This window comes from Carcharodon carcharias, chromosome 1 (assembly GCF_017639515.1).
Source record: "Carcharodon carcharias isolate sCarCar2 chromosome 1, sCarCar2.pri, whole genome shotgun sequence".
NCBI classification, from domain to species: Eukaryota; Metazoa; Chordata; class Chondrichthyes; order Lamniformes; family Lamnidae; genus Carcharodon; species Carcharodon carcharias.
The window spans coordinates 171,449,405-171,473,494 of NC_054467.1; the positions used below are offsets into that span (position 1 = coordinate 171,449,405).

General features: G+C 42.1%; 1 protein-coding gene across 3 annotated transcripts in view; it reads right to left on the reverse strand.

Moving 5' to 3' along the window:
- The window catches only part of kif2a (kinesin family member 2A), a 138,023-nt gene that overhangs the window by 28,500 nt on the left and 85,433 nt on the right, over positions 1-24,090 (reverse strand). For all 3 annotated transcript variants that reach the window (XM_041186342.1, XM_041186254.1, XM_041186168.1), the window contains 4 exons: positions 17,128-17,218; positions 11,358-11,421; positions 11,143-11,234; positions 3,997-4,139 (listed from right to left, as the gene is read on the reverse strand). In XM_041186342.1, coding sequence (XP_041042276.1) covers positions 3,997-4,139; positions 11,143-11,234; positions 11,358-11,421; positions 17,128-17,218 — 390 coding nt within the window. The remainder of the gene's footprint in view (positions 1-3,996; positions 4,140-11,142; positions 11,235-11,357; positions 11,422-17,127; positions 17,219-24,090) is intronic.

The following is a 24,090-nucleotide window of genomic DNA, read 5'->3' on the forward strand; positions in this document are numbered from 1 at the left end:
TGCTGGAAAAACTCAGCGGGTCTGAACAGCATCTGCGGAGAGAAAAACAGAGTTAACGTTTCAGGTCCATATGACTCTTCTTCAGAGTTAAAGAAAAGTAGAAATGTGATGGAATTTATACTGTTTAAGGGGGGTGGAGCAAGTAACACAGGATAGAAAGTCAGCGATAGGTGGAGGCTAAGGAGAGATTAACAAAGATGTCATGAACGCAAGACAAAGGGAGTGTGTTAATGGTAATGGTGAAGACTAAAGAAGGTGCTGATAGCGGCATAAAGTTAAGAAAACATAAAGTGTGTTAGAAGCAGAACAAGGGTCAGCACTCTGTGAAACAATAATATAGAACAAGTGACAAATGGCCCTTTAAGGGTGGGGTGGAGGGGGTGGAAAGAGGGTGATGATTGGGGAAAAAGGGATTAAAAAAGGGACAAAACAATCAGTAAAGATAAAATAAGTGAATAAACAATAAAAATAAATTTTAAAAGGATTAAAAAGGGGGTGAAGATAGAGGAGAGAGTTCATGGTCTGAAGCCGTTGTACTTAATGTTGAGTCCAGAGGGCTGTAAAGTGCCTAATCGGAAGATGAGGTGCTGTTCTTCCAGTTTGTGTTGGGCTTCACTGGAACATTGCAACAGGCCAAGGATGGACATGTGGGCATGAGAGTAGGATGGTGTGTTGAAATGGGAAGTGACAGGAAGGTCTGGGTCATGCCTGTGGACAGACAGATCTGTGTGGTAACCTTACTGGGCTTATTTTATAACTTCAAAGCTATTTTGGACTGTTGCCTTAAAGGGAGTGTGTAGTCGGGAGCCTGCTTAGTTAAGAACTTTCGGAGCTATGAAGACTAAATAACCGTTTAACTATAATTTTGTGTTTAATTTTTTTTTTGTTAATACATGTTTTAAAATGTTTTACTTATTTGAATAGAAACAATGTGCAAGGGTATGGGGAAAAGGCAGGAGAATGCTCATTCGGAGAGCTGGTGCAGACACAATGGGCTGAATGGTCTCCTTCTACACTGTAATATTCCGTGATGCTGTGATTTATTTTTTAAAATTACTAAAGATGTTAGCAGACTCATTATTTCTGAGTTCAGTGCACAAATCGCAAAACCATTGTGATAGCGTGGCCAAGTTTCCCTTGTGGATTTGGTCTGCCTGGCACATATCACCTGCCAGATCATAACAAAAGACTTTCCAGATTGGTTATGAGCTGTGACTGGAATTCCTCTCTTTGATTGAGCTGTTTTAGGGCTGAGACATTGATCTTCTATCTCTTGGATGTTTGGATCTTGCAATGTCTTGGTGCTAGATGGACATTCATCACCAATCGAACAAGTCTATGATCTGGCGAGCAGTCATCAGACTCCGCATGAATCGAGGAATAAAGACAACACTTTGGTCTTTGACTCGAACAATGACTTGATCCAGGAGATGCCAGTGCTTTGAATTTGGATGCTTTCATGTGGTTTTGTATTTGCCCTTCTGGCAAAAGAGGGCCATGGTTTTTTCACCAATGGTGTCACGGCCAGCCCTGGCATTAAAGTCTCCCAGGCAGTGAGGTCAGAATAGAACTTTCCCTTAACTTCAAAGCAGTCGAGGATCAGGGCATAAGCAGAGGATGGTGGCATATTGATTATGGCTGAGTTGCAGGTGAACTGTCAAACTTTTGTTTACAGGGTGGTGTTTCTCTTCTTAAGGATGAAAATGCCTTCCATCAACTCTGGAAAAAACATGTTCAACAATTCCTCAATTGTGAATACACAGTGGCAGCTGACACTGTTCAGGTCATCCCCCAGTCTCCTGTTGTATTTTCATGGATGAATCACCATCAATGGGAGAACTACAACAAGCGATCAAATGGATGAAAACAATACCTGTGGCCCTTATGGTATTCCATCCGAGGTCTTCAAAAGCTGCTCAGCTTTTGCTCACATCAAGACTCCATGCATTCATCCTACGGATTTGGGAAGAAAGAGAACCCCTTCACCCTTGACTTCAGGAATATGACAATTGTTACTATTTTCAAGAAGGGAGATAGAAGCTATTGAGCTGTCCACAGCAGGGAAAATCCTGACACACATTCTTCTGAATCACCTACTTCCTGTGGCTGAGGAAATCCTCCTAGAGACGCAAGTGTGGTTTTTAGACCTTCCAGAGGAACCTCTGACATGGTCTTTGTTGCCAGAAAAATCCATGAAAAATGTTGAGAACATCACCATTGCATTCATCGAGCTGATCAAACCATTTGTCTCAGTAAATCGCAAGGCTGTGTGGACTGTGCTCCATTTGGATGTCCAAGAAACTTCATCACAATCCTGCAATTGCTTCAGTGATTATATTACTGCAACTGCCTTGAGAGGGAAATCTAAAACAGTCACCTTCAAAATCTGGATCAGTGTCAAACAAGGCTGTATGATAGTAAACAGTATGTGGACTATCTACCTGACAGTGGCTACTGACCTCAAAAGATCAACTGCCTTCTGTTCTGAGTATTAAATGCTGCCTAGATGGAAAACCCTTTGACTTCAGTTGCCTCCATGCCATAACTAAGCTGACCACTGTCGACACATGATCTACAGTTCATGGATGACTGCAGTGTCGTTGCCCAGTCTGGACCAGATTTGCAAGCCATTGTTAATCTCTTCAATTCTGCATACAAGACACTTGCCCTGTCCTCGAATGTTACCAAGGTAAACCTGTTCAGCCAAATAAGCTACCTCCTAGATATGTTGAAGGAGAGACTTTGGAATATGTTGAGCATTTCCCATATCTTGGCGGCCACCTCTTTCAAAAGACCACAAGTGAAGAGAAGGTGCAACATCAGATCATCTCAGTCTTCTACAACCTACAGCTGCAAGTCTTTGATAACAAAGACTTCTGCAAGTCAACAAAAAGTCCTAGTGTGTAGGGCAGCTGTCATCACCACACTCCTCTACTGCAGTGAGACCTGGACTATGTTATCAGCATCATATAAGGTGGCTAGAGAAATTCCACCATCAGCAATGCCTCTGCCACATCCTCCTGATTCAATGGGAGAGCCACTGAATAAATGCTTGTGTTCTTCTTGAAGCCAGCCACACAAGCATTTAGGTAAAACTCCTGCAAAGTCAACTATGATGGACAGGACACTGTCCAGAAGGCTGAAAAGCATCTCCCCAAGGTCCTGTTCTCTCAACTCTCAAAAGGCTAACATTCCAGGTCAGGGGAGGACAAAGAAAACACTTCAAAGACTCAGTGAAACTCTCCTTGAAGCGCAGCAGCATTAATGGCTGGGAGGAGCTTGCTATCAATAGTTCAAAATGGCAACAACTTGTCCATCAAGATGCATCACTTTGAGTAACAACACCGTAACGATGATATGGAACAGTGGCAGAGGAGGATAGAAAAGGAAGCAAATCCTGCACTCCAGATCCCATTAGCTCATGGGATGTCCCACCCCATGTGCCCAAAGGTTTGTGGGTTGAGAATCGGTCTGTTCAGTCACATGAAGACCCATGGCAGAAACTCACATAGATGTCATCCTTAAATCAAGGGACAATCAACATCGGTTGCATACCACAGCTTTTATTTTCCCCTTCTCAAGCTCTGTATTGATTTGAAATTACACCATTTTTAAAATGAAGAGAGTTCTTTGGGTCATAGGCAGTAATTTCCAGTCAGTAAAGTCACCTAAATGTCTGTACAGATGGAGCCCAATTATGGTGCATCAGCACTAGAAAGTATGAAAATCATTCTTAAGTTTATTTTTTAATATAATCACTTTATAGAAATACTTTATACTTAATGTCAAAAATAAGAAATTTAAGAAATGTCAGACAGATATTGCATATGCATTTTTTGGAAATATGTTAACTTCTACAAAAGTTGACCGCAAGCAGCTGGATGTTTACTTAAGGTTCGGTAGGGAAACAATGTTGGCGTATTGAACTTTTTCTTCCTCGAAAAATGCTTCAAAGTTTACAAAACACAGAAATAATGCTTTTCAAGGCAGACCTACCTGCAACTATTGCCAGCTTCAATTAATTTCAAAACATCTTCTGTGCATTTAACATCACGTTCAGAAAGCCCAACCACCTGAACTTGTTGTTTCCCATCCTCCAGCACCCTAAGCTTAGTTTTTCTGTTCAGCAAGTCAAATACCTGGATAATGAAGTACATTAATTTCAAGATTTTGCTGCATATAGAAACAATTAAAAACTGAAATAACCATTTTTACTAAAATAATTCAAACCAAGACATTAGAGTAGTAACAAATGTTTTTGATGAAGAGCAGTTCACTTTTTAACATGGAGAACATAGATCTTTTTAAGATGCAAAAAGACCTATAGAAAGAGCACTTAACGGTTAATTAAGTACTCATGAAAGGAAAAATTACTTATGTTGTAGGGAGCTTCTTCATTCTTTGAGCATGGGCACATTGATGGGTCTGCCAGGAGAGGTTCAAAACAAAAACAGGGGATAACTGTCCCCTCAAAATGCTTTGGCACTAGTGATATAATGTCACCCTTATTACTATTCCAATCCTGCATCATCGGGAGTTCCTGCTCTCAGAACATCATTTTATTTGGCCTCAACCTTAGATATTTTTTTTTCTTCTTTCATGGGATGAGAGGATCATTGACAATGGCAGCATTTGTTGCTCATTCTCAATTGCCCTCGAGAAGGTGGAATCAAGCAATAGCCGATGTGGACAGCCACAGTGAATGTGACAATCAGAAAAGGCTGAGGTTCGGTTCGGTGTGCCAAAGACTAGTATGCATAAAAATGCCAATATATTCTAAAGCAATATAGCCAATATATTCTAAATCATATCATTTTGTCTACCGTATCATTGTATTTTACTACTGTGGGCTTCATCTGGCTAAAGAAATGGAGCCAATGCTTATTGAATGCAACTACTGTGCTGTCCATGCGCATTTTCACATGAGGCATTTGCATCTCAAACCCAAAAGAAACTGCAGCATAAGCATCACCCCAGCTTCAACTTTTTTTTACTTCTCTCTGGATTTCTAAAGGCCAGAGATCAAAGAAATACATAAGCAGCTAACTTATATTTTAAAGTGAAAATGAGCCAAAATTATGGTTCATTTCAACATTAAGAAATGAAAAAGCAACTGAGTCTTCAAAGGGACATTCATATATATGCATTTTAAATTAATTACAATGTACAGTTTATGCCCAATATCTTTGCTTCTGTAGACAAACACTTTTTTGATGTTTTATTAAGCTAGTTTAGCATGTAATATTCTGGTCATTCAATGTTATACAAATTCTAATACACAATTTACTGCAATCAAATTTAATTATCAGATCAAGGCTGCCAATATAAAGTGAATGGTGAATGTTTCAGGATACAAGTTGTGCAATGTGAGGAGAACTGCTAAGCAAATTGAACAAGAAAGGAAGGAAGGAAGAAAATGAGGTGCATTTATATAGTACCTATGATATCTTTTTAGGATGCCCTAAAGTGGTTCATGTACAAGCAATTACTTTTAAGTGCAGCTGTGCAAGCAAATTAGTAATGATTTGACTCAGGGCAACAACTCTGTTCAGAAAACCACAAGGTGTGGAGAAATGCTTTCCTCTTGGTTGTTTGCAAGAGCCTCCCATTTTCAAATTCAATTAACAATATGACTAGGGAAAAGAATGCATGAGGTGGTTTCCCATTGCCTTCATGTACCCTTAAAGAAAGTGCAAGTCCGCTTCCAAAGGATCCTCCACCTGTAAACAACTGTTGTCCCTCAAGGTTCTAGCTCTTCTGCCATCACCACCAAAAATGCATTGGTTCCAGCGTTGGCCATGGCTCATAACTCTGAGCATGGGACTCTTACCTGGCCTGGGACGACTCGCAATGTAACAGGAACGACCATCCCCTTAACCTTGTAAACAAACATTTTGTTCATATTTTACAGACAGTGATGAGATCAATGATTAGTTGAGCTATTTTTGGTAGTTGAGGAAAGAACATTGACTAAGGCACCAGCAAAGCTCCTTGCTCTTCTTCAGTTACAGCCATGGGACCTTTAAGATCCAATCCAATAGGCGGCAGGACGTGGCTTCAGTTACTCCCATAATGCAGTACTCCGAATTTGGCTGATACTACAGTGCAATACAGTGTTCAGGTCTGTACTATGGCCTTCTACTTCAGATGCAAATGCCATTGAAACCAACTTGCCAAACTGCAAGAATATGAATTGTAATAATTACTTTCAGTAGCCAGGCAGTTAAAATTAACATTAGTCCAAGTGGAAGATCTGGGTTCTCAGTTGTAAAAGAGTGCCTTCCCATTGGTATCTAGATTAACAATCCAGATTTTGTAATAGTAATGATGGCAAAATTGTGTGTATTCGCTGTCATTAATCTCCTCAGACAGCAACTTCTGGAGTCTGCACATGCGCAGTTAAATGCAGATATCCAGAGTTGCTGTTAATGATTCTACATTTTTCCAAAGGATGCGCTATTGAAGTCCCCTCAGTTCAGACTATGATTGATTAGAAATCGCTGAACTGACAAGAACTGATCTTAAAATGCTATTAGTGTCGACGAATAAACCTTAATATGTTATACCTTTTTGAATGACTGCAACTGGGATTTTCATCTCGGACTAAGTGCATAATTACTTACGCAAAACTTCTCTGGTCCTGAAACACTAATTTTATTATTTGTGGAATGCCAAATTTCATCCTTATCATTAAAAAACACATTTTTAAAGTAATAACTTTTTAGGTTATATTTAACTTCTACCATAATCCCATGTATATGCCCCATTTATTCAAATCACTGACTTTAAACTTTAAAAGTGGAGGATAATAATTGTATTTTACTTTCTGGTTTACTGTCTGTGTAAATGCTTCAATGTGATTGATTGTTTACCTGCTTGATGATATTCCTGTTACTGAACACCTGAAGATCCCCTTGAATTTGGCACCCGATTCAAACTAACACTGGGAAAGAGGAAAACCATTCCACAAAGATTGCTAGATCTTCAAAGTCAGCAAGGACCACTCTCATTTCACCGCTGACTGCAAAATCTGTGCTGATACAGTTTGCTATTTTAAAGTTAATTTCTGAGGCTAGCCGGGGCTACCGGAATCATCAGAGCCTTTTGCTTTTGAACCTGATGAATAAGTTTGGGGATTAGGGCAAAGAAAGAGGTCTAATGTGTAGAAACATTCATTTTCAGAAAAAGACTAGTCATGTTCCAGACAGAAGGGGCAGAATTTAATGGGCTCCGGCAGGCAGGTTTGCAGGCAGTGGCATCTCCATCACTTGTCCCCTTTCCTCGTTGGGGCACACCCCTAAGGTATTCTTCACCATTATCCCAACCCACCCAAAGGATGGAATTTTCTCCTTTGTGAAGACAGAACCAAAGAACATATTTAGTTGGTCAGCCATTTCTTTGTTCCTCATTATAAATTCCCCTGTTTCTGACTGTAAGTGATCTACATTTGTCTTTACTAGTCTTCTTTTCTTCACATACCTATAGAAACTTTTACAGTCAGTTTTTATGTTCCCCGCAAGCTTATTCTCGTACTTCATTTTTTATTTTCCCCTTCTTAATCAATCCCTTTGTCCTCCTTTGCTGAATTCTAAACTGCTCGCAATCCTCAGGTCTGTTGTTTTTTTCTGGCCAATTTGTACGCCTCTTCCTTGGATCTAGTACTATCTCTAATTTCCCTTGTAAGTCATGATTTGGCTACCTTTATTGTTTTACTTTTGCTATAGAATCTCAGAAGATGACCATCAACGCAACCACTATTTCTAGGGCCACTTCCTTAAGTATTCTGGGATGTAGATTATCAGGCCCTGGGGATTTATCGGCCTTCAATCCCATCAATGAGGGTGAGGGGGGTCCTCGGTGGCGACGACAGCGGGGATGAAGCTCTCGCACTGGCTAGACAAGGCAGGCACGCTCGGGAACCTTCATAGCTGCCAGATTTGTGGAAGATGATGACATGCAATGAGGTGTCCCCGTAGATCCTCACATTGCAGCTGTTAACATTTGACTCTGGCCTGGCTCATCTCAGCCCCAACACCCTCTGAGAGAATGCTTCTGTCATGGAGATGCAGTGCAGGCCCTAATAGTCCCTCAATCGCAGGAGGATGATGACAATATGCAGTGAGGACACTCCATAGATCTTCACATGGCCTCTGAAAATGTCTGACTCCTGTCTGGCCGAGGGTAGCTCTCCTGCGCTCCATGATCAGGGCCATCTCAGAGACGCAGTTATAAAACTTAAGATGCATCTGATGTTGTGTCCACCTTCAGCACCTCAGCCCTTCAGGAGCTGGTGCACAGCATCACTGGTTGCAGATGCTAGTGTGATGGGGGCCAGCCCCACCTTAAAAGTGCTGAGAGCACACGAGAGAATGAGAGAGCTCTATGGTGCCTGCCCACTACATTCTGGCAGCAATGACCAGCACTGCCGAGGTACAGGCAGCAGTGATATTTCCAGGGAGTGAGAGGCTGGACCATCACTGTGGTCCGAAGGCTGCACAGAGCACAGGGAAGAGGCCCTGGACTGAGACACCTGCTTTTTATCACGAGCAGAAAAGACAAGAACACTGCTCAGAACAAGGAGCCACAGGCAGGGAGACATTCTTGGGAGTTTATTGACAAAGAGGACATTATGCACAAGTGATTAACACTTGTGCCCAGGCTGTGCAACTAATTCTCCTTAACTTTCCTTACCATGCAGCTACATCTTGGTGCTCCCCGGATATCCACAGCGGAGGTGGAGGCAGCCTGCTGACTGCGACGCCCTGTCTGTGATGACTTTGGCGGGTCCACTGGAGGGCCGAGACTTGGTGGGCCCCAGCTTGCTTTCGGGTTCCTGCTGTGTGGCAGTGGCACCCTCCCCCTCCTTGGCCTGTGAAGCTGGATCTGCAGAGGTCACAGGAAGAGGGGAGTCAGATGGGCCGGTCACTCCCAGAGTCACCTGAGTGGATAACCTCGGAGTATGCACCTGCTGATCCTCCTCCCTATGGGTGCTCCTGGCTGACTCAGTGAGTGGAAGGGGTAGCTGGAGTGAGATTTTGCATAAACACTGTTGGAGGCCAACTATGGCATTAGCGATGGAGTTAAGCCCATGCAGCAGTGCAGGAGTGCCGTCCTGGTCCAGGGTCTCCATGGCAGCCACCATCTTGCCAGTGTTGACCTCGGTGTGTTGCAATGCCGGCGCTTTCACCTCAGCCTGAAGACGGACGTACTGCTCCATCGTGCCTTGCAATCGGAGGAATGCAACGGCCATCCCTTCCTGACGTTCCTGAGCTTGCCTTCGCAGCTCCAGCAACTGTGCCATGACCAAGTCCAGAAGATTGTCATCTGACTCAGACTCAGCAATGTTCCGGCCTCCAGCAGTCCTCCAAGTGCTGGGGACCTGGGAAGTCCCAGCCTCCATCTGCTGTGGATCAGAAAGTGCGATGTGCTCACCAGATTGTGGTCCCGAGGCTACTCTAAAGCTAGGTCCCACCGAGGTGTGTGTCTCTGCGTGAGTGGAGGGTATGGGTGAGCACTGTGACAGGACTTCAGGGAGGGCGCTTTCAGATTCCTCTTCAGAGGTTTCTTCAGAGCTTGCTTGAAGGCTCTCTCGTCAATCCTGTCAGCTGCTTCCCAGATGTGCCTGCGAAAGCGAGGGGCGATAATTAGCACATGGCAGTGGCCTGTGAAAGAGGACACATCACTCACAGCTTGGTTGTCTGATGGATGTTACACTGCTGGATCCTAACTTGGTAGAGCACTGCCAACCTCACCGTCAGCACAGGACTGGTCCTGGTCATCGCCGGCCAGCTGGATGGCTCCATTTTCAAATTCTGTCAGAACTTTGAATTCTGGCATCACTCCACCTGTCTGTGACCTTTCCCTCCTGTTGTGAGCCAGTTTGTCCTGCATGGATAGAGATGGGTAAGTGTGTATTAGGACTCTGCTGGGCCAGATGATAAGTATGCCTGGCCTGTATGGGTGAGTGGTCCCATGGAAGGGATGAGGACACTGGTGGTGTGTGTGAAAGAGTGAATGACGATGTCCCTTGCACTGGCAGTGAGCGAGGACCCTGTGGGTGTGTGATGGGTTTGTGTGTGTGAGTTGGGAGTGATGAAAAGAGTGACTTATCCTGACAGAACAGAGGAGATCATTCATCCACTGGGTGGCTGTCCTCTTCTGAAGGGTGTTGGCACTGACCACTGCTTCCCACGCCGGATTGGTGACATTGCTACTTATCCTGCGGCCAAAGCAGGGGTAGAGCACATCCTGGTGAGCCTCCACGGCATCAAGCAGTTGCTCGAAGGACTGGTCATTGAAACGGGGGCGGGGCTGCAGTCTTTTTGCCTTTGCTGGCCATGTCTCCCAGGCAGCGCTGGTAAGTTGGTGGCGTTGAGTGCTTTGCTGGCGGCTGCCTTTTAAAGAAGGCAGCCGGCGTGATGCAACAGCAGGGTGATGGCAAGCAGGCAAATGAAAGCCCGCCCGCCATGGAAATTGTGTGCTTCGTGGGAGTGAATATATAGTGAGACGAGCATGAAAACCTGCCACTTTCATTGGCGGGTAGGACTCCATCTTACCTGCCTGCTGCCGCAATTAGTGCAATTCTGGGAAACTTCAGCCCAAAGCCTTTCCAACATTACATGCATCCTGTCCTATACTAAATCCCATCAGCTTATCACCTCAGTTGTTATTGGATCCCTATTCCCCAATACTTCCAAGTTTTAAATCATCTTAAAGGTCCCACCATGATATTACTCCACCCTAGCTTTGCACCCCAGACTCCAGCCTCATGCATCCCACCACCAGCCCTGGAGTTCTCAACTGCTTGGGCCCTCCTTAATACACTCTTCTTTAAATATCTCAAAATCCACCTCTTTGACAAAACCTCTACATGCCATTTTCTAGCTTCACGATCATTTCCGCATGCCAATTTCATAAGTGTCCTGGGACATTTTTAATGTCAGAAAGACCTTATAAATTAAATTGTTTGCTGTTTAAGTACAGCCAATACAAAAAGCTATTCTGTTGACTGTTTAAAGAAATAATTAACCGAAATTTATTTCCAATAAGATGAACTTACATTTACAGATAAAATTTGAACTGCCTTGAAATGGGAACAAATATTCATCCTTTAGTTAGCAATCATCAAATAAACTCACTTACCTTACCACTGTAAATTTCAAAAAATGTTGCAAACACTTGGAGTTCTATTTTTCTGTAATTTGGCTTCTTTAACATTAGAAAAACATCCCGAGCTGTAATGAAGTTGATAAAAATTTATGAAATGTACAAGAGAAAAAAATTACCCAACACTGGAACAATGTTGCCTTTTTAAAAAAAAATTATTTTTAAAAAAGTTACTTATGAAAATACTTTACCTGCTAGTGCATATATTCCTTTAGAACAATCCTGATTTTTCCCTGTGAAGTCACCACCCATCGTCTGAAATGTTAAATCAGAGAAATTTCAATGAATGGAGGTATTAACACACGGAATATATATTTACAATACAAACCAAAATAAATATGCTGAATTGTAATTTTTGTGATTAATTTCTTTTGGGGAGGAGTGTTAAATTACAATCTGAGTAAATAACTTCTTGAAGTCCTAATATTATCTTTATATTGTATAAACCCAAGATTCCCTTGTCTTTCTTCCAGTTTTAATTTACAGTAGTATGCTAGATTTGGATTTTGCATTCTCTTAATTAATTGTATGAAACCCTCAACACCAACAATCTGACTAGAGGAAGAAATCTTTTCCTATTTATAATTTTAAAAACTCTAATTACCTCTTCACCTTTTGTGTTCCAGTAAAAATAGTCACACCACCTCGAGCTTATCTTTATAACAATAATTTCCCATGCCAGACATCATTCTGGTGACTCTATATAATCTATAATTTTAATGTCTTTTCTATAATTGGTTGCCCAAAATTACATTTAGTCTCTACTGTGGCCTCAATGTTTTACAAATTTATTACTTAGCTTCCACTAAATTCCCTTTATGATCATAGCATCATAAGGTTTAGATTAACTATGGAAAAAGACAAGAAGCAATCTAAAGGACAGACCTGGCCCAGGTAAACTGAAATCAAAGATTGCAGAGACAACTGTAACGGAACAATAGGCTGCCTTTATAGAAGAGACAGGTTCAGAGGGGAGGTGAGAAAGGAAATAAGGCAAAGAGTATGAGAAGAGACTAGAAGCCAGCATAAAAGGGAATCCAAACATCTCCCATAGGCATATTTTTTTATATTCGTTCATGGGGTGTGGGCATCGCTGGCTAGGCCAGCATTTATTGCCCGTCCTAATTACCCTGTTCAGAGGGCATTTAAGAGTGAACTACATTGCAGTGGGTCTGGAATCACATGTCGGCCAGACCAAGTAAGGATGGCAGATTTCTGTCTCTAAAGGACATTTCCTTCCCTAAAGGTGAACCAGATGGTTTTTTATGACAATTGGCAATGGTTTTGTGGTCATCATCAGACTTTTAATTCCAGGTTTTTACTGAATTAAAATTTCACCATCTGTCATAGTGGAATTTGAACCCAGGTACCCAAAGCATTACCCTGGGTCTCTGGAATGCTAGTCTAGTAACAATACCACTATGCCACCGCCTCCCCGTGTAGTAAGAGTATTAAAAGGGGGCGGAGCCAATTAGGGACCAAACAGGAGTGCTACACATGGAGGCAGGGGGCATGTCTAAGGTGCTAAATTAGCACTTTACATCTGTCTTTACCAAGGAAGATGCTCTCAAAGTCATTGTGAAAGAGAAGGTAGTTGAGACACAGGATTGTTAAATTGATAATGAGGAAGCGTTAGAACGGCGGGCTGTGCTTAAAGTTGGTACATCACCAGGACCAGAAGGGATACATCAGAGGACACCAAGGGAAGTAAGGGAGGAAATTGCAGAGGCACTTGCCATAATCTTCCATTCCTTTGTAGACAGAGGATTGGAGAATTGCAAATGTTATGGTCCTTTTCAAAAATTGGTGCAAGGATAAGCCAAGCAACTACAGACCAACCAGTTTAATCTCCATGGTGGGAAAGCTTCTGAAAATGACATTATGGGACAAAATTGTCACTTGGACATGTGTGGGTAAATTAAGGAAAGCCAGCATACATTTGTTAAATGAAAACTGTGTTTAACTCATTTGATTGAGTTTTTTGATGACATAACAGAGAGAGTTGAATGTGGTTTACATGGACTTGCAAAACACTTCTGCAAAAGTACAGCATAATAAGCTTGCCAACAAAGTTGAAGCCCATGGAATAAAAGGTATAGTGGCTGCACAGATACAAAACTGGCTGAGTCACAGGAAGCAGAAAATAGTTCCAGTGATGAGGGATTTTAGTTCTGTAGATAGAGCAGTTAGGATGTGGAATGCTCTGCCTGAGAGTGTGGGTGGAGGCAGATTCAATTGTGGCTGTCAAAGGGGAATTGGATGAGCATCTAAAAGAAAAAAATTGCAGGGGAAAGGGTAGGGAGTGGGTCTGAGTTGCTTTGGAAAAAACTGGCTTGGACACAATGGGCTGAATGGCCTCTTTCTATGCTGTAAACATTCCATGATTCTAGATAAAGCTTAAAATGCTATTGGTTAATAGTTACTCTCCCTGTACACTTATTTTCATTAAGTTAAATATTTGAACCCTTAGACTTCATGCATAGTCTTCCATATCTTTCCATTTTGCATATAGTACCATTCTTAGTTTTTCTCTTTGAAATGGATCACCATATCACATTTCTCTACACTAAACTGCATCATTTTAAAAATGTTAGTCCCTCAGGATGTGGGTGGTGCTGGTAAGGCTGTATTCATTGCTCTGAGAATAAGGGGTTTGCCCCTGAACTGCTGACATCCTTGTGGATGCAATAGTCCAAGGATATTAATGCAGTGAAGATGATGTAGTAATGAAGTAATGAGTGTCCTGCCACTCTGGTGTTTCAACATAAGCACTTGCAATAAAGTACACACTGATAAATATTACCCACCTGCAGAAAATTGGGGCAAATACTTAAGAAATATAGCTAAGAATAGCTATTCTCAGGTTTACTTGATTACCATTATGGGGCAAGGAGAATTCTTTTCCAGAACATTCCTTTAAGGAAACGAAATAAATGGATAATTAACAATAGGTTATGCTGTATATAATCAGCAGAGGAAACCAGTGTTCCAAAATACAGCATTGTAACCACGGCGTATCTTGTTTCTGTCTTTTCATTATAGTACCTTTGTGATTAAAAGCTTTTTTGCTTAAAGAATCTGGAAGCTGTCCATTTCACCGCATCAGTCAACTGGCTCAAAAAACACCAGATGGCCCATAATTAGTTGATAGCTGGATTTAGATCTAACGCCTAGATAGGCATTGACGGGGATAGTCCCCGGAACTGTAGATGCCCTATATGTCGTTAATATCACAAGTCTCAAAGAGCAAAAGGTCACATTTATTGTGTTTAAAAAAATCTGCAAATTATTGCAATTTTTTGTATTCTTTGATATTGCTCATCAGTTACTATTGATAAATGTGTTCTGAAGTTGCTAGTCTTGAGTACTTGTTCTACCACTTTCCAACATCTAGAAGAGCACATTGGGCTCATGGCACACTTAGCAAGCTAAATATAGTAACAAAAAGATGCTACACTGCATATAAAAGGTACAATAGTATTTGTAAGGAACAGGGATCCAAGTGCTTAGGAAATACCAGAGTAAAATAACAGAATTCAACGGACCTATCAGACTTTTCAGTCAGTCTCAATCAGGATAAATAATTGACGTAACAACATGCTTAAACTCACATTTCACCCCATTTGTTAGGTAGTATGGAACTTCAACATGTGGTATTGGCTAGATACCTCCTACCAGATGATGGAAGGCAATAACAAATGGAAGTTTTGGTACAAGTTTCTATTCAAATTTTATATAAATCCATTACTGCCAATGATTAAGTAAAACAACTGCATTTAAAAAAATTATTCATTCATGGGCTACGGGTATCACTGGCTAGGTCAGCCTTTATTTCCCATCCCTAACTGCCCTTGAGAAGGTGGTGGTGAGCTGCTTTCTTGAACCGCTGCAGTCCATGTGGTATAGGTACTGGTGCTGTTAGGGAGGGCGTTCCAGGATTTTGACCCAGTGACAGTGAAGGAATGGCGATATATTTCCAATATAAGGATGGTGAGTGGCTTGGAGGAGAACTTCTAGGGGGCAGTGTTCCCATGTGTCTGCTGCCCTTGTCCTTTTAGGTGGTCACAGTCATGAATTTGGAAAGTGCTGTCTAATGAGCTTTAATGAGTTCCTGCAGTGTATCTTGCAGATGGTCCACACTGCTGCCACTGTGTGCTGGTGGTGGAAGAAGTGAATGTCTGTTAATCAGGTGCCAATCAAGCGCGCTGCTTAGTCCTGAATGGTGTCAAGCTTCTTGAGTGTTGTTGGAGCTACACTCAACCAGGCAAGTGGGGAGTATTCCATCGCACTCCTAACTTGTGCCTTGTAGATGGTGGACAGGCTTTGAGGAGTCAGGAGATGAGTTAGTCACCACAGGATTCCTAGCCTCTGACCTGCTCTTATAGCCGCAATACTTATATGGCTAATCCAGTTCAGCTTCTGGTCAATAGCAACCCCCTGGATATAGTGGGGGATTCAGTGATGATAATGCCATTGAACGTCATGGGGCGATGGTTAGATTCTCTCATGTTATGATCCCAGGTTACCCCTGGACAAGCCTGATCTCAGAGTGGAACATAGCTTGATGGATCCTAACTTTTAATTTGTTTGTTTAGATACATGGAGAGGGGCTACTGAACAGAGTCACTGGAGTCAGCTAATGAATCTTTAACAAAAATAAAATGTTTATTGAACAAGAAAAAGTGAACCATGTTACAATACTCCTTCACCCACAACGATACCTTTACAGATATATACAGATTTGTAAAGATAATACAAGTTATAAAAGCTATCTTATACTCTATTGTCCACAGTAAGTACCCAGTCTATGTAAACCAATTGCAACCTGTGGTCAGACGCACCACACTCTAAAACCAAACGACCGATGTCACCTCAACCAGATGCTATGAATCTCTCCTCAACTCTCCCTAGACGCTTGTCACACTGTGAGCCAACCAGTCTCACTGAACTCCATCTTTCACATGAGGGTTTCCAATCTCCACTCACCAAGAACTCACCTTGGAATCTTCTCCCAAACTGACGCTTTTTCTCACCAACTCAACTGAACCGCTGCTTCAAATGCCCATAACAAAGAAGTACAGACCTTCAGTTGTCTCTTTGGACCCTCTTGCCTCTTGCAAGCTATTCTTGCTTTAAATCTGCTTTCTGCAGCTTTTGTCTCTTTAAATTTGAAGCTTGAAGCCTTTCTCGCTCTTAACTTCACTTAACAGGATCTTTTCCAGGTTCCCGTCTTTCCTTTGACTAGAAGGTCTTCTCGGGACTTCCTCCTGTTCCACTCCCCTGGATTTTTCTTTAGCTTGGGACTAACCATCTGTCCCCTTTGCTCCAATCTCTCTTTGGCAGCTACTTTCAATCAACTTTAGCTTGGGACTGGCTATCTGTCCCTTCTAGGTGGCTTCTCTGGCAGCTATCTTCAAAACTAGCTGAACTCCAACAGCTTTCAAAAGAAACTGTTGTTTCTCTTCTTCTGTGTGTGTGTCTGTAGGAGGGAGCTGCCTCTCTGGACTCCTGTTGCTAGGCAACAGCCCAATTCTTCTACTCCTGTACAAGAGTATTTAACCTAGCTTACAGTTGTAAAACTCTCATTAGAAATGCAAACTCCTTTTAAAGTGAAACTAATACTCAATTTAACTTTTCCTTAACACACAAACACAGAAAAACAAATCAAACTTTAAATCTAAAACTCATTCCTAACACCCACAAATACAAATATAACTTATTTAAACTCTATTTCCTAACTCTTGTTGGAGATGGTAATTGTGTAGCACTTGTGTGGCGCGAATATTATTTATCACTTGTCAGCCCAAGCCTGGATATTTAGCTGTATAAATCAAGTACATAACCATGCTTCTCTCGCTCAAGATTATCTCTGGAATCTAATTAGACTTTATTCCAGCTAAACCAGCTGATTAATCAAGATGATATTTTAGAACTTGATTGTAAAAAAATATAAATACTCACATGTGTTTTTCCACTTCCAGTCTGACCATACGCAAAGCAAGTTGCCATTCCTCTGTCAAATATCGTCTCCACCAGAGGTCTAGCTGTAAACCTGAAGAACAAAAATAAAATTTAAAAAGTGCACGCAAGAGTTTTTCTCAGTTACTTATATTTAAAAACCATGCACCTTACCTCCCAGAGTTGGTTTGCCATTTCTATTCAACATGCAGGTACTGCAGTTGTTCTTTTCTTTCTCTCCTTTTCCCAAAACCCTCCTGTATTTTCCTCAGAAACACAGGAATAGGAGTGGGCCTCAAGCCTGTTCTGCCATTCAATTAGACCAAGCTTGATTTGTATCTCAACTACATTTAACTGCCTTGATCCAGATCCCTTAATACCTTTATCTACCTAAAATCTATCAATCCCAACAGTGAAATTTTCATTTGACCTAGACAGCCCCAGCAGCTTTTTTTATAGAATGGTTATAGAATTAGTCAAGAAAAGGGAAGCATTTGTAAGGGCTAGAGTGCTGGGAACAGATGAAGCCTGTGGAGAATATAAAGAAAGTAGGAAGAAACTTAAGCAAGGAGTCAGGAGGGCTACAAGGGGTTGTGAAAAGTAACTGGCAACCAGGATTAAGGAAAATCTCAAGGCCTTTTATACATATGTAAAAAGCAAGAGGGTAGCCAGGGAAAGGGTAGGCCCACTCAGGGACAGAGGTGGGAATCTTTGTGTGGAGCCAGAAGAAATGGGAGAGATACTAAATTAATATTTCTCATCAATATTCACCAAAGAGAAAGACTTAGTGGACAATTTGTCTAGGGAAGAGTGTGTAGATAGCCTGGATCATGTTGAAATCAAAAAAGAGATGTTAGGTGTCTTGAAGAATATTACGGTGGATAAGTCACCAGGGCCAGATGGGATCTACCCCAGAGTACTGAGGGTGGCAAAGGGAGGAGATTGCTGGGGCCTTGACAGAAATCTTTGTATCCTCACTAGCTACAGGTGAGGTCCCAGAGGACTGGAGAATGGCGAATGTTGTTCCATTGTTTAAGAAGGGTAACAGGGATAATCCAGGAAATTACAGGCCGGTGACCCTTACGTCAGTGGTAGGGAAATTATTGGAGAAGATTCTTCATGACAGGATTTACTACCATTTGGAAGCAAATGGGTGTATTAGTGAGAGGCAGCATGGTTTTGTGAAGGGGAGGTAGTGTCTCACTAACTTGATCGAGTTTTTCGAGGAAGTGACAAAGATGATCAACAATGGAAGGGCAGTGGATGTTAAATACATGGATTTCATTAAGGCCTTTGACAATGTCCCTCATGGCAGACTGGTACAGAAGGTAAAGTCGCACGGGATCAGAGGTGAGCTGGCAAGATGGATACAGAATTGGCTTGGTCATAAAAGACAGAGGGTAGCAGTGGAAGGGCGCTTTTCTGAATGGAGAGCTGTGACTAGTGGAGTTCCGCAGGGATCAGTGCTGGGACCTTTGCTGTTTGTAGAATACATAAATGATTTGGAGGAAAATGTAACTGGGCTAATTAGTAAGTTTGCAGACGACACTAAGGTTGGAGGAGTTGCAGATAGTGAAGAGGATTGTCAAAGGATACAACGGGATATAGATCGGTTGGAGCCTTGGGCGGAGAAATGGCAGATAGAGTTTAATCTGGACAAATGTGAGGTAATGCATTTTGGAAGGACTAATACAGGCAGGGATTATAGAGTAAATGGCAGAACCCTTAAGTGCATCGATGGGCAGAGGGATCTGGGTGTACAGGTCCACAGGTCACTGAAAGTGGCAACGCAGGTGGATAAGGTAGTTAAGGAAGGCATATGGCATGCTTGCCTTCATTGGCAGGGGTATTGAGTATAAAAGCTGGGAAGTCATGCTGCATAGAACCTTGGTTAGGCTACACTTGGAATATTGCGAGCAATTTTGGTCGCCACATTACCAGAAGGATATGGAGGTGTTGGAGAAGGTGCAGAGGAGGTTTACCAGGTTGCTGCCTGGTCCGGAGGTTATTAGCTATGAGGAGAGGTTGGAGAAACTCGGATTATTCTCTCTAGAGCGACGGAGATTGAGGGGCGACTTCACAGAAGTTCACAAAATTATGAGTGGCATGGACAGAATAGATAGTCAGAAGCTTTATCCCCAGGGTGGAAGAGTCAATTACTAGGGGACATAGATTTAAGGTGAGAGGAGAAAACTATAGAGGAGATGTGCGGGGCAAGTTTTTTTACGCAGAGGGTAGTGAGTGTCTGGAATTCGCTGCCAGAGGTGGTGGTGGAAGCAGGTACGATAGTGGTGTTTAAGAGGCAGCTTGACAAATACACAAATAGGATGGGAATAGAGGGATACGGACCACGGAAGTGCAAAATGTTTTAGTTGACGGGTAATATGATCGGCGCAGGCTTGGAGGGCCGAAGGGCCTGTTCCTGTGCTGTACTTTTCTTTGTTCTTTGTTACAGCACAGAAGGAGGCCATTCAGGCTCCTGTGTCGGCTCTGCAACAGCAATTCGCATAGTCTCAATTCCCCGTCTTCTCCCCAAAGCCCACAAAATTTATCTTCAGTTAATTATCAGATTATCTTTTGAAAGCCTCAAATAAACATACTCAGGCAGAGTATTCCACACCCTGGCCACTCGCTACATAAAAGGCTTTTCCTCATGTCACCATTCCTTCTTTTGCCCATCACCTTACATTGGTGTCCTCCAGTTCTCAACCCAAGTGTGAATGGAACAGTTTCTCCCTATCTACTCTGTCCTCTTAATCTTCTCCAAGAACATCCCAGCTTCTAATCATGTAAGTGAAGTTTCTTATCCCTGGAACCATAAATCTTTTCTGCACTCTCTCTTAAGCGTTCACATCATTTCTCAAGTGTTTGCCCAAAGCTGGGCACAATACTCCAGCAGGAGCCAAACTGGAGTTTTCTACAGGTTCATAACTTCCTTGTTTTTGTATTCCATGTCCCAAGTTCAGATCCCTTAAAATTTATTAACTGTTTTTTCAACCTGCCCTGCCAACTTCAATGATTTACGCATATGTACCCTCAGGTCCTTCTGCTCCTGCACCTACTTTAGAGCTGTACTATTTATTTTATATCGGCTTTCCTCATTCTTCTTACCAAAATGTATTACTTCACACGTCACATTAAATTTCATCTGCCATGTGTCCACTCACTTCACCGGTCTATTTACATCCTCTTGAAGTCTATCACTATCCACCCCACAGTTCACAATACTTCAAAATTTTGTGCCATCCAAAAATTTTGAATCTCTGCCCTGCACACCCAAGTCTAGGTCATTAATATAGATCAAGAAAAGCAAGAGTCCTAACACTGACCACTGGGAACCCGACTGTATGCGCTCCTCTAGTCTGAAAAACAACTGTTCATCACCACTCTCGGTTTCCGGTCACGCAACCGACTTTGTTTCCGTGCTGTCATCGTCCCTTTTATTCCATGGGTTTGAACTTCACTGACAAGTCTGTTATGTGGCAATTTTATCAAATCCCTTTTGGAAGCCTATGTATACCACAATACCCTTATCAACCCTCTGTTTCCTTTTCAAAAAACTGAAACAAGTTAGTTAAACATGATTTGCCCATAACAAATCAGTGCTGGCTTTTCTTAATTAATCCACATTTTTCCAAGTGATTGTTAATTTTGTCTGAATTAATGTTTCTAAAAGCATTCCCACCAGCAAGGTTAAACTAATTGACCTGTAGTTGTTAGGCCTTTTTTTTGAAGAAAGGTACAACAATTATCTCCAGTCCTCTGATACCACCGCCTATCAAAGGAAGTTAAGTGTCTCTACAACTTCCACCCTTACTTCCCTCAGTATCCTCGGGACATATCTCATCTGATCCTGGTGACTTAACTAAGTACAACCAGCATATCTAATACCTCCTATCACTATGTCATAAGCAGCAGCTTCTTCATTGGTGAAAATAGATGCAAAGTACTTATTTAGTATCTCAGCCGTGCCCTGTGCTTCCATATATAAATCCCTTTGTTGGTCCAGTCGCCTTGCTCCACCTTTAAGCACCTTTTTATTACATTTGACATTTGAATTCCTTCTTATGTTAGCTGCCATTCATGTCTCATACCGTTTGCTTCTGTTAATGTTTTTTTTTTGATTACCCCTCTGAATTTTCTACATTTGGCCTGGTTTTCACTGTTATTATCAACCTGACATTTGTCATATGTACCTTTCTTTTGCTTCATCTTACTTGCTATCTCTTTCATCATCCAGGGAGCTCTAGCTTTGTTTATCCTACCGTTCATCCTTGTGAGAATGTACCTCAACTATCTCCTCATCAAAGCCAGCCCATTATTCCATTGCAGTTTTACCCGCCAAACCTTGATTCCAATTAACCTGAGCCAGATCCGTTCTCACCCCACTGAAGTTGGCCCTCCAATTATTTTTTCTCTGCATTGTTCCTTGTACTTTTTCTTGACCAACCTAAACCTTTTGATATTATAGTCACTGCCCCTTAAATGTTTCCCTAGTGACACGTGATATACTTGACCTATCTCATTTCCAAGAGCCAGATCTAGCTGTGCCTCTTTCCTCATTGGGCCAGAAACACTCTGATCTAGAAAATTCTCCTGAACATACTTAATAGACTCTTTCCCCTCTCTGCCCTTTTACACTATATCTGCTTATATTAGGATAATTAAAGATCCACATTACAACCACTGAACAGTTCTTGCAACTCACTTTAATTGCCTTGCAAATTTGATCCTCTATATCTTTCTGAATGGTTGGTGGCCAATAGATTGCAATCAATAGGGTAGTGGTACCTCTATTGTTTCTTGGCTCTAATCAAATAAATTCTGTCCCTGATACCTCTAGGACATGTTTCTCTCCAGTACTTTAATATTCTCCTCAAATCAATACTGATATTCTCTTTTCTTTCATAGAATGGTTACAGCACAGAAGGTAATTTGACCAGTCGTGACCCTGTCAGCTCTCTACAGGAGCAATTTAGCTATCCAACTTCCACAGTGTGCAAATTTTTCTCTTCAGATAATTACCCTATTCTTTCTTGAAAGTCTCAATTGAGTCTGTCTCCAGCACACTCAAAGGCAGTGTATGCCAGATCCTAACCACTTATTGTGTTAAGAGATTTTCCTCATGTTGCCATTGCTTCTGTTGCCAATTACATTAAATCACTGTCTTTTGGTTCATGAACCTTTCGCCAAAGGGAACATTACCACCCCATCTATTCTGTCCAGACTCCTTATGGTTTTGAACATCTCTATCAAATCTCTTCTTATTCTTCTCAAAGGAAAACAATAATTTATATTTATATAGCATTTTTAATGTAATAAACTTCCCAATGTTCTTTGCAAGAGCATTATAAAACAAAGTATGACACCAAGCCACATAAGGAGATATTAGTTCAGGTAACCAAAAGCTTGGTCAAAGAGGTAGGTTTTAAGGAGTGTCCTAATGGAGAAAAGCGAAGTGGAGGGGTAGATACTAAAGAGCTCAGGGCCTGGAAAACTAAAGGCACGGCAGCCAATGGTGGCGCAATTAAAATTGGGAATACACAAGAGGCGAAAATTAGAGGAGCACAGACATTTTGGAGGGTTGTGGGGCTGGAAGAGATTACAGAGATAGGTAGAGGCAAGGTCATGGAGAGATGTGAAAACAACGAGGAGGAGAATTTTAAAATCAGTATGTTGTTTGACTAGGAGCCAATGTAGGTTAGTGTGCAAAGTGGCGGTAGGGAAAGAGGGCTTGCTGCAAGTTGAGGCACAGACAGCAGGAGTTATAGGTTATCTCAAGTTTATAGGGGGTAGAATGTGGGAGACCAGCCAGAAGTTCACTGGAATAGTTGAGTCTAGAGATAGAAGACATGAAAGAGATTTTCAGCAGATGAGCTGAAATAGTGGCCAGATGGAACTAGGGGGTCTTAGTGATGGCACCAACAGGAGGTCGGATGCTCATAATGGGATAAAACGTGACACCAAAATTGCAAACAGACTGATTTCATTTCAAACTGTTGCTAGGGAGAGGTATGGAGTTGGTAGCTAAGGAACAGAGCTTGAACTGGGGATGGAAAACAGTTTCAGTCTTCCCACTATTCAGCTGAAGAAAATTTCTGCTCAGCCTGTGGCCATTCAGCTTCTGACCTCATTACAGCTTTAGTCCAGACATGGACAAAAGAGCCGAACTCAAGGTGGTGAGAGTGACTGCCCTTGATATCAAGGCCGCATCTGATTGAATGTGGCATCAAGAATCCGTAGCAAAACTGCAGTCAATGGGAATCAGGGGGAAAATTCTCCATTGATTGGAGTCATACCTAGCACAAAGGAAGATGGTTGTGGTTGTTGGAGGTCAATTATCTCAGACCCAGGACATCACCACAGGAGTTCCTCAGGGTAGTGTCCTAGGCCTAACCATTTTCAGCTGCTTCAATGATCTTGCCTCCATCATAAAGTCAGAAGTGGGGATGTTCGCTGATGATTACACAACGTTCAGCACCATTTGTGACTCCTTAGACACTGAAGCAGTCTGTTCCCAAATGCAACAAGGCCTGGATATCATGTGGGCTTGGGAGATAAATAGCAAGTAACATTCATGCCACACAAGTGCCATGCAATGACCATCTCCAACAAGAGGGAATTCAACCATCGCCCCTTGACACTCAGTGACATTGCCATCGCGGAATCCCTATTAACAACATCCTGGGAGTTACCATTGACCAGAAAATGATCTGGACCAGCCATATAAATACTGTGACTACAAGAGCAGGCTGGGAATCCTGCGGCGGGTGACTCACCTCCCAACTCCCTAAAGCCTGTCCCCCATCTACAAGGTACAAATCAGGAGTGTGATGTAATACTCTCCACTTGCCTGGACGAGTGCAGTTCCAACAACACTGAAGAAGCACATCATGTCCCAGGCAACACCATTACCAACCCTGGGTTTGTCTTGAAACACCAGCAGGACAGATCCGGCAGAGGTCG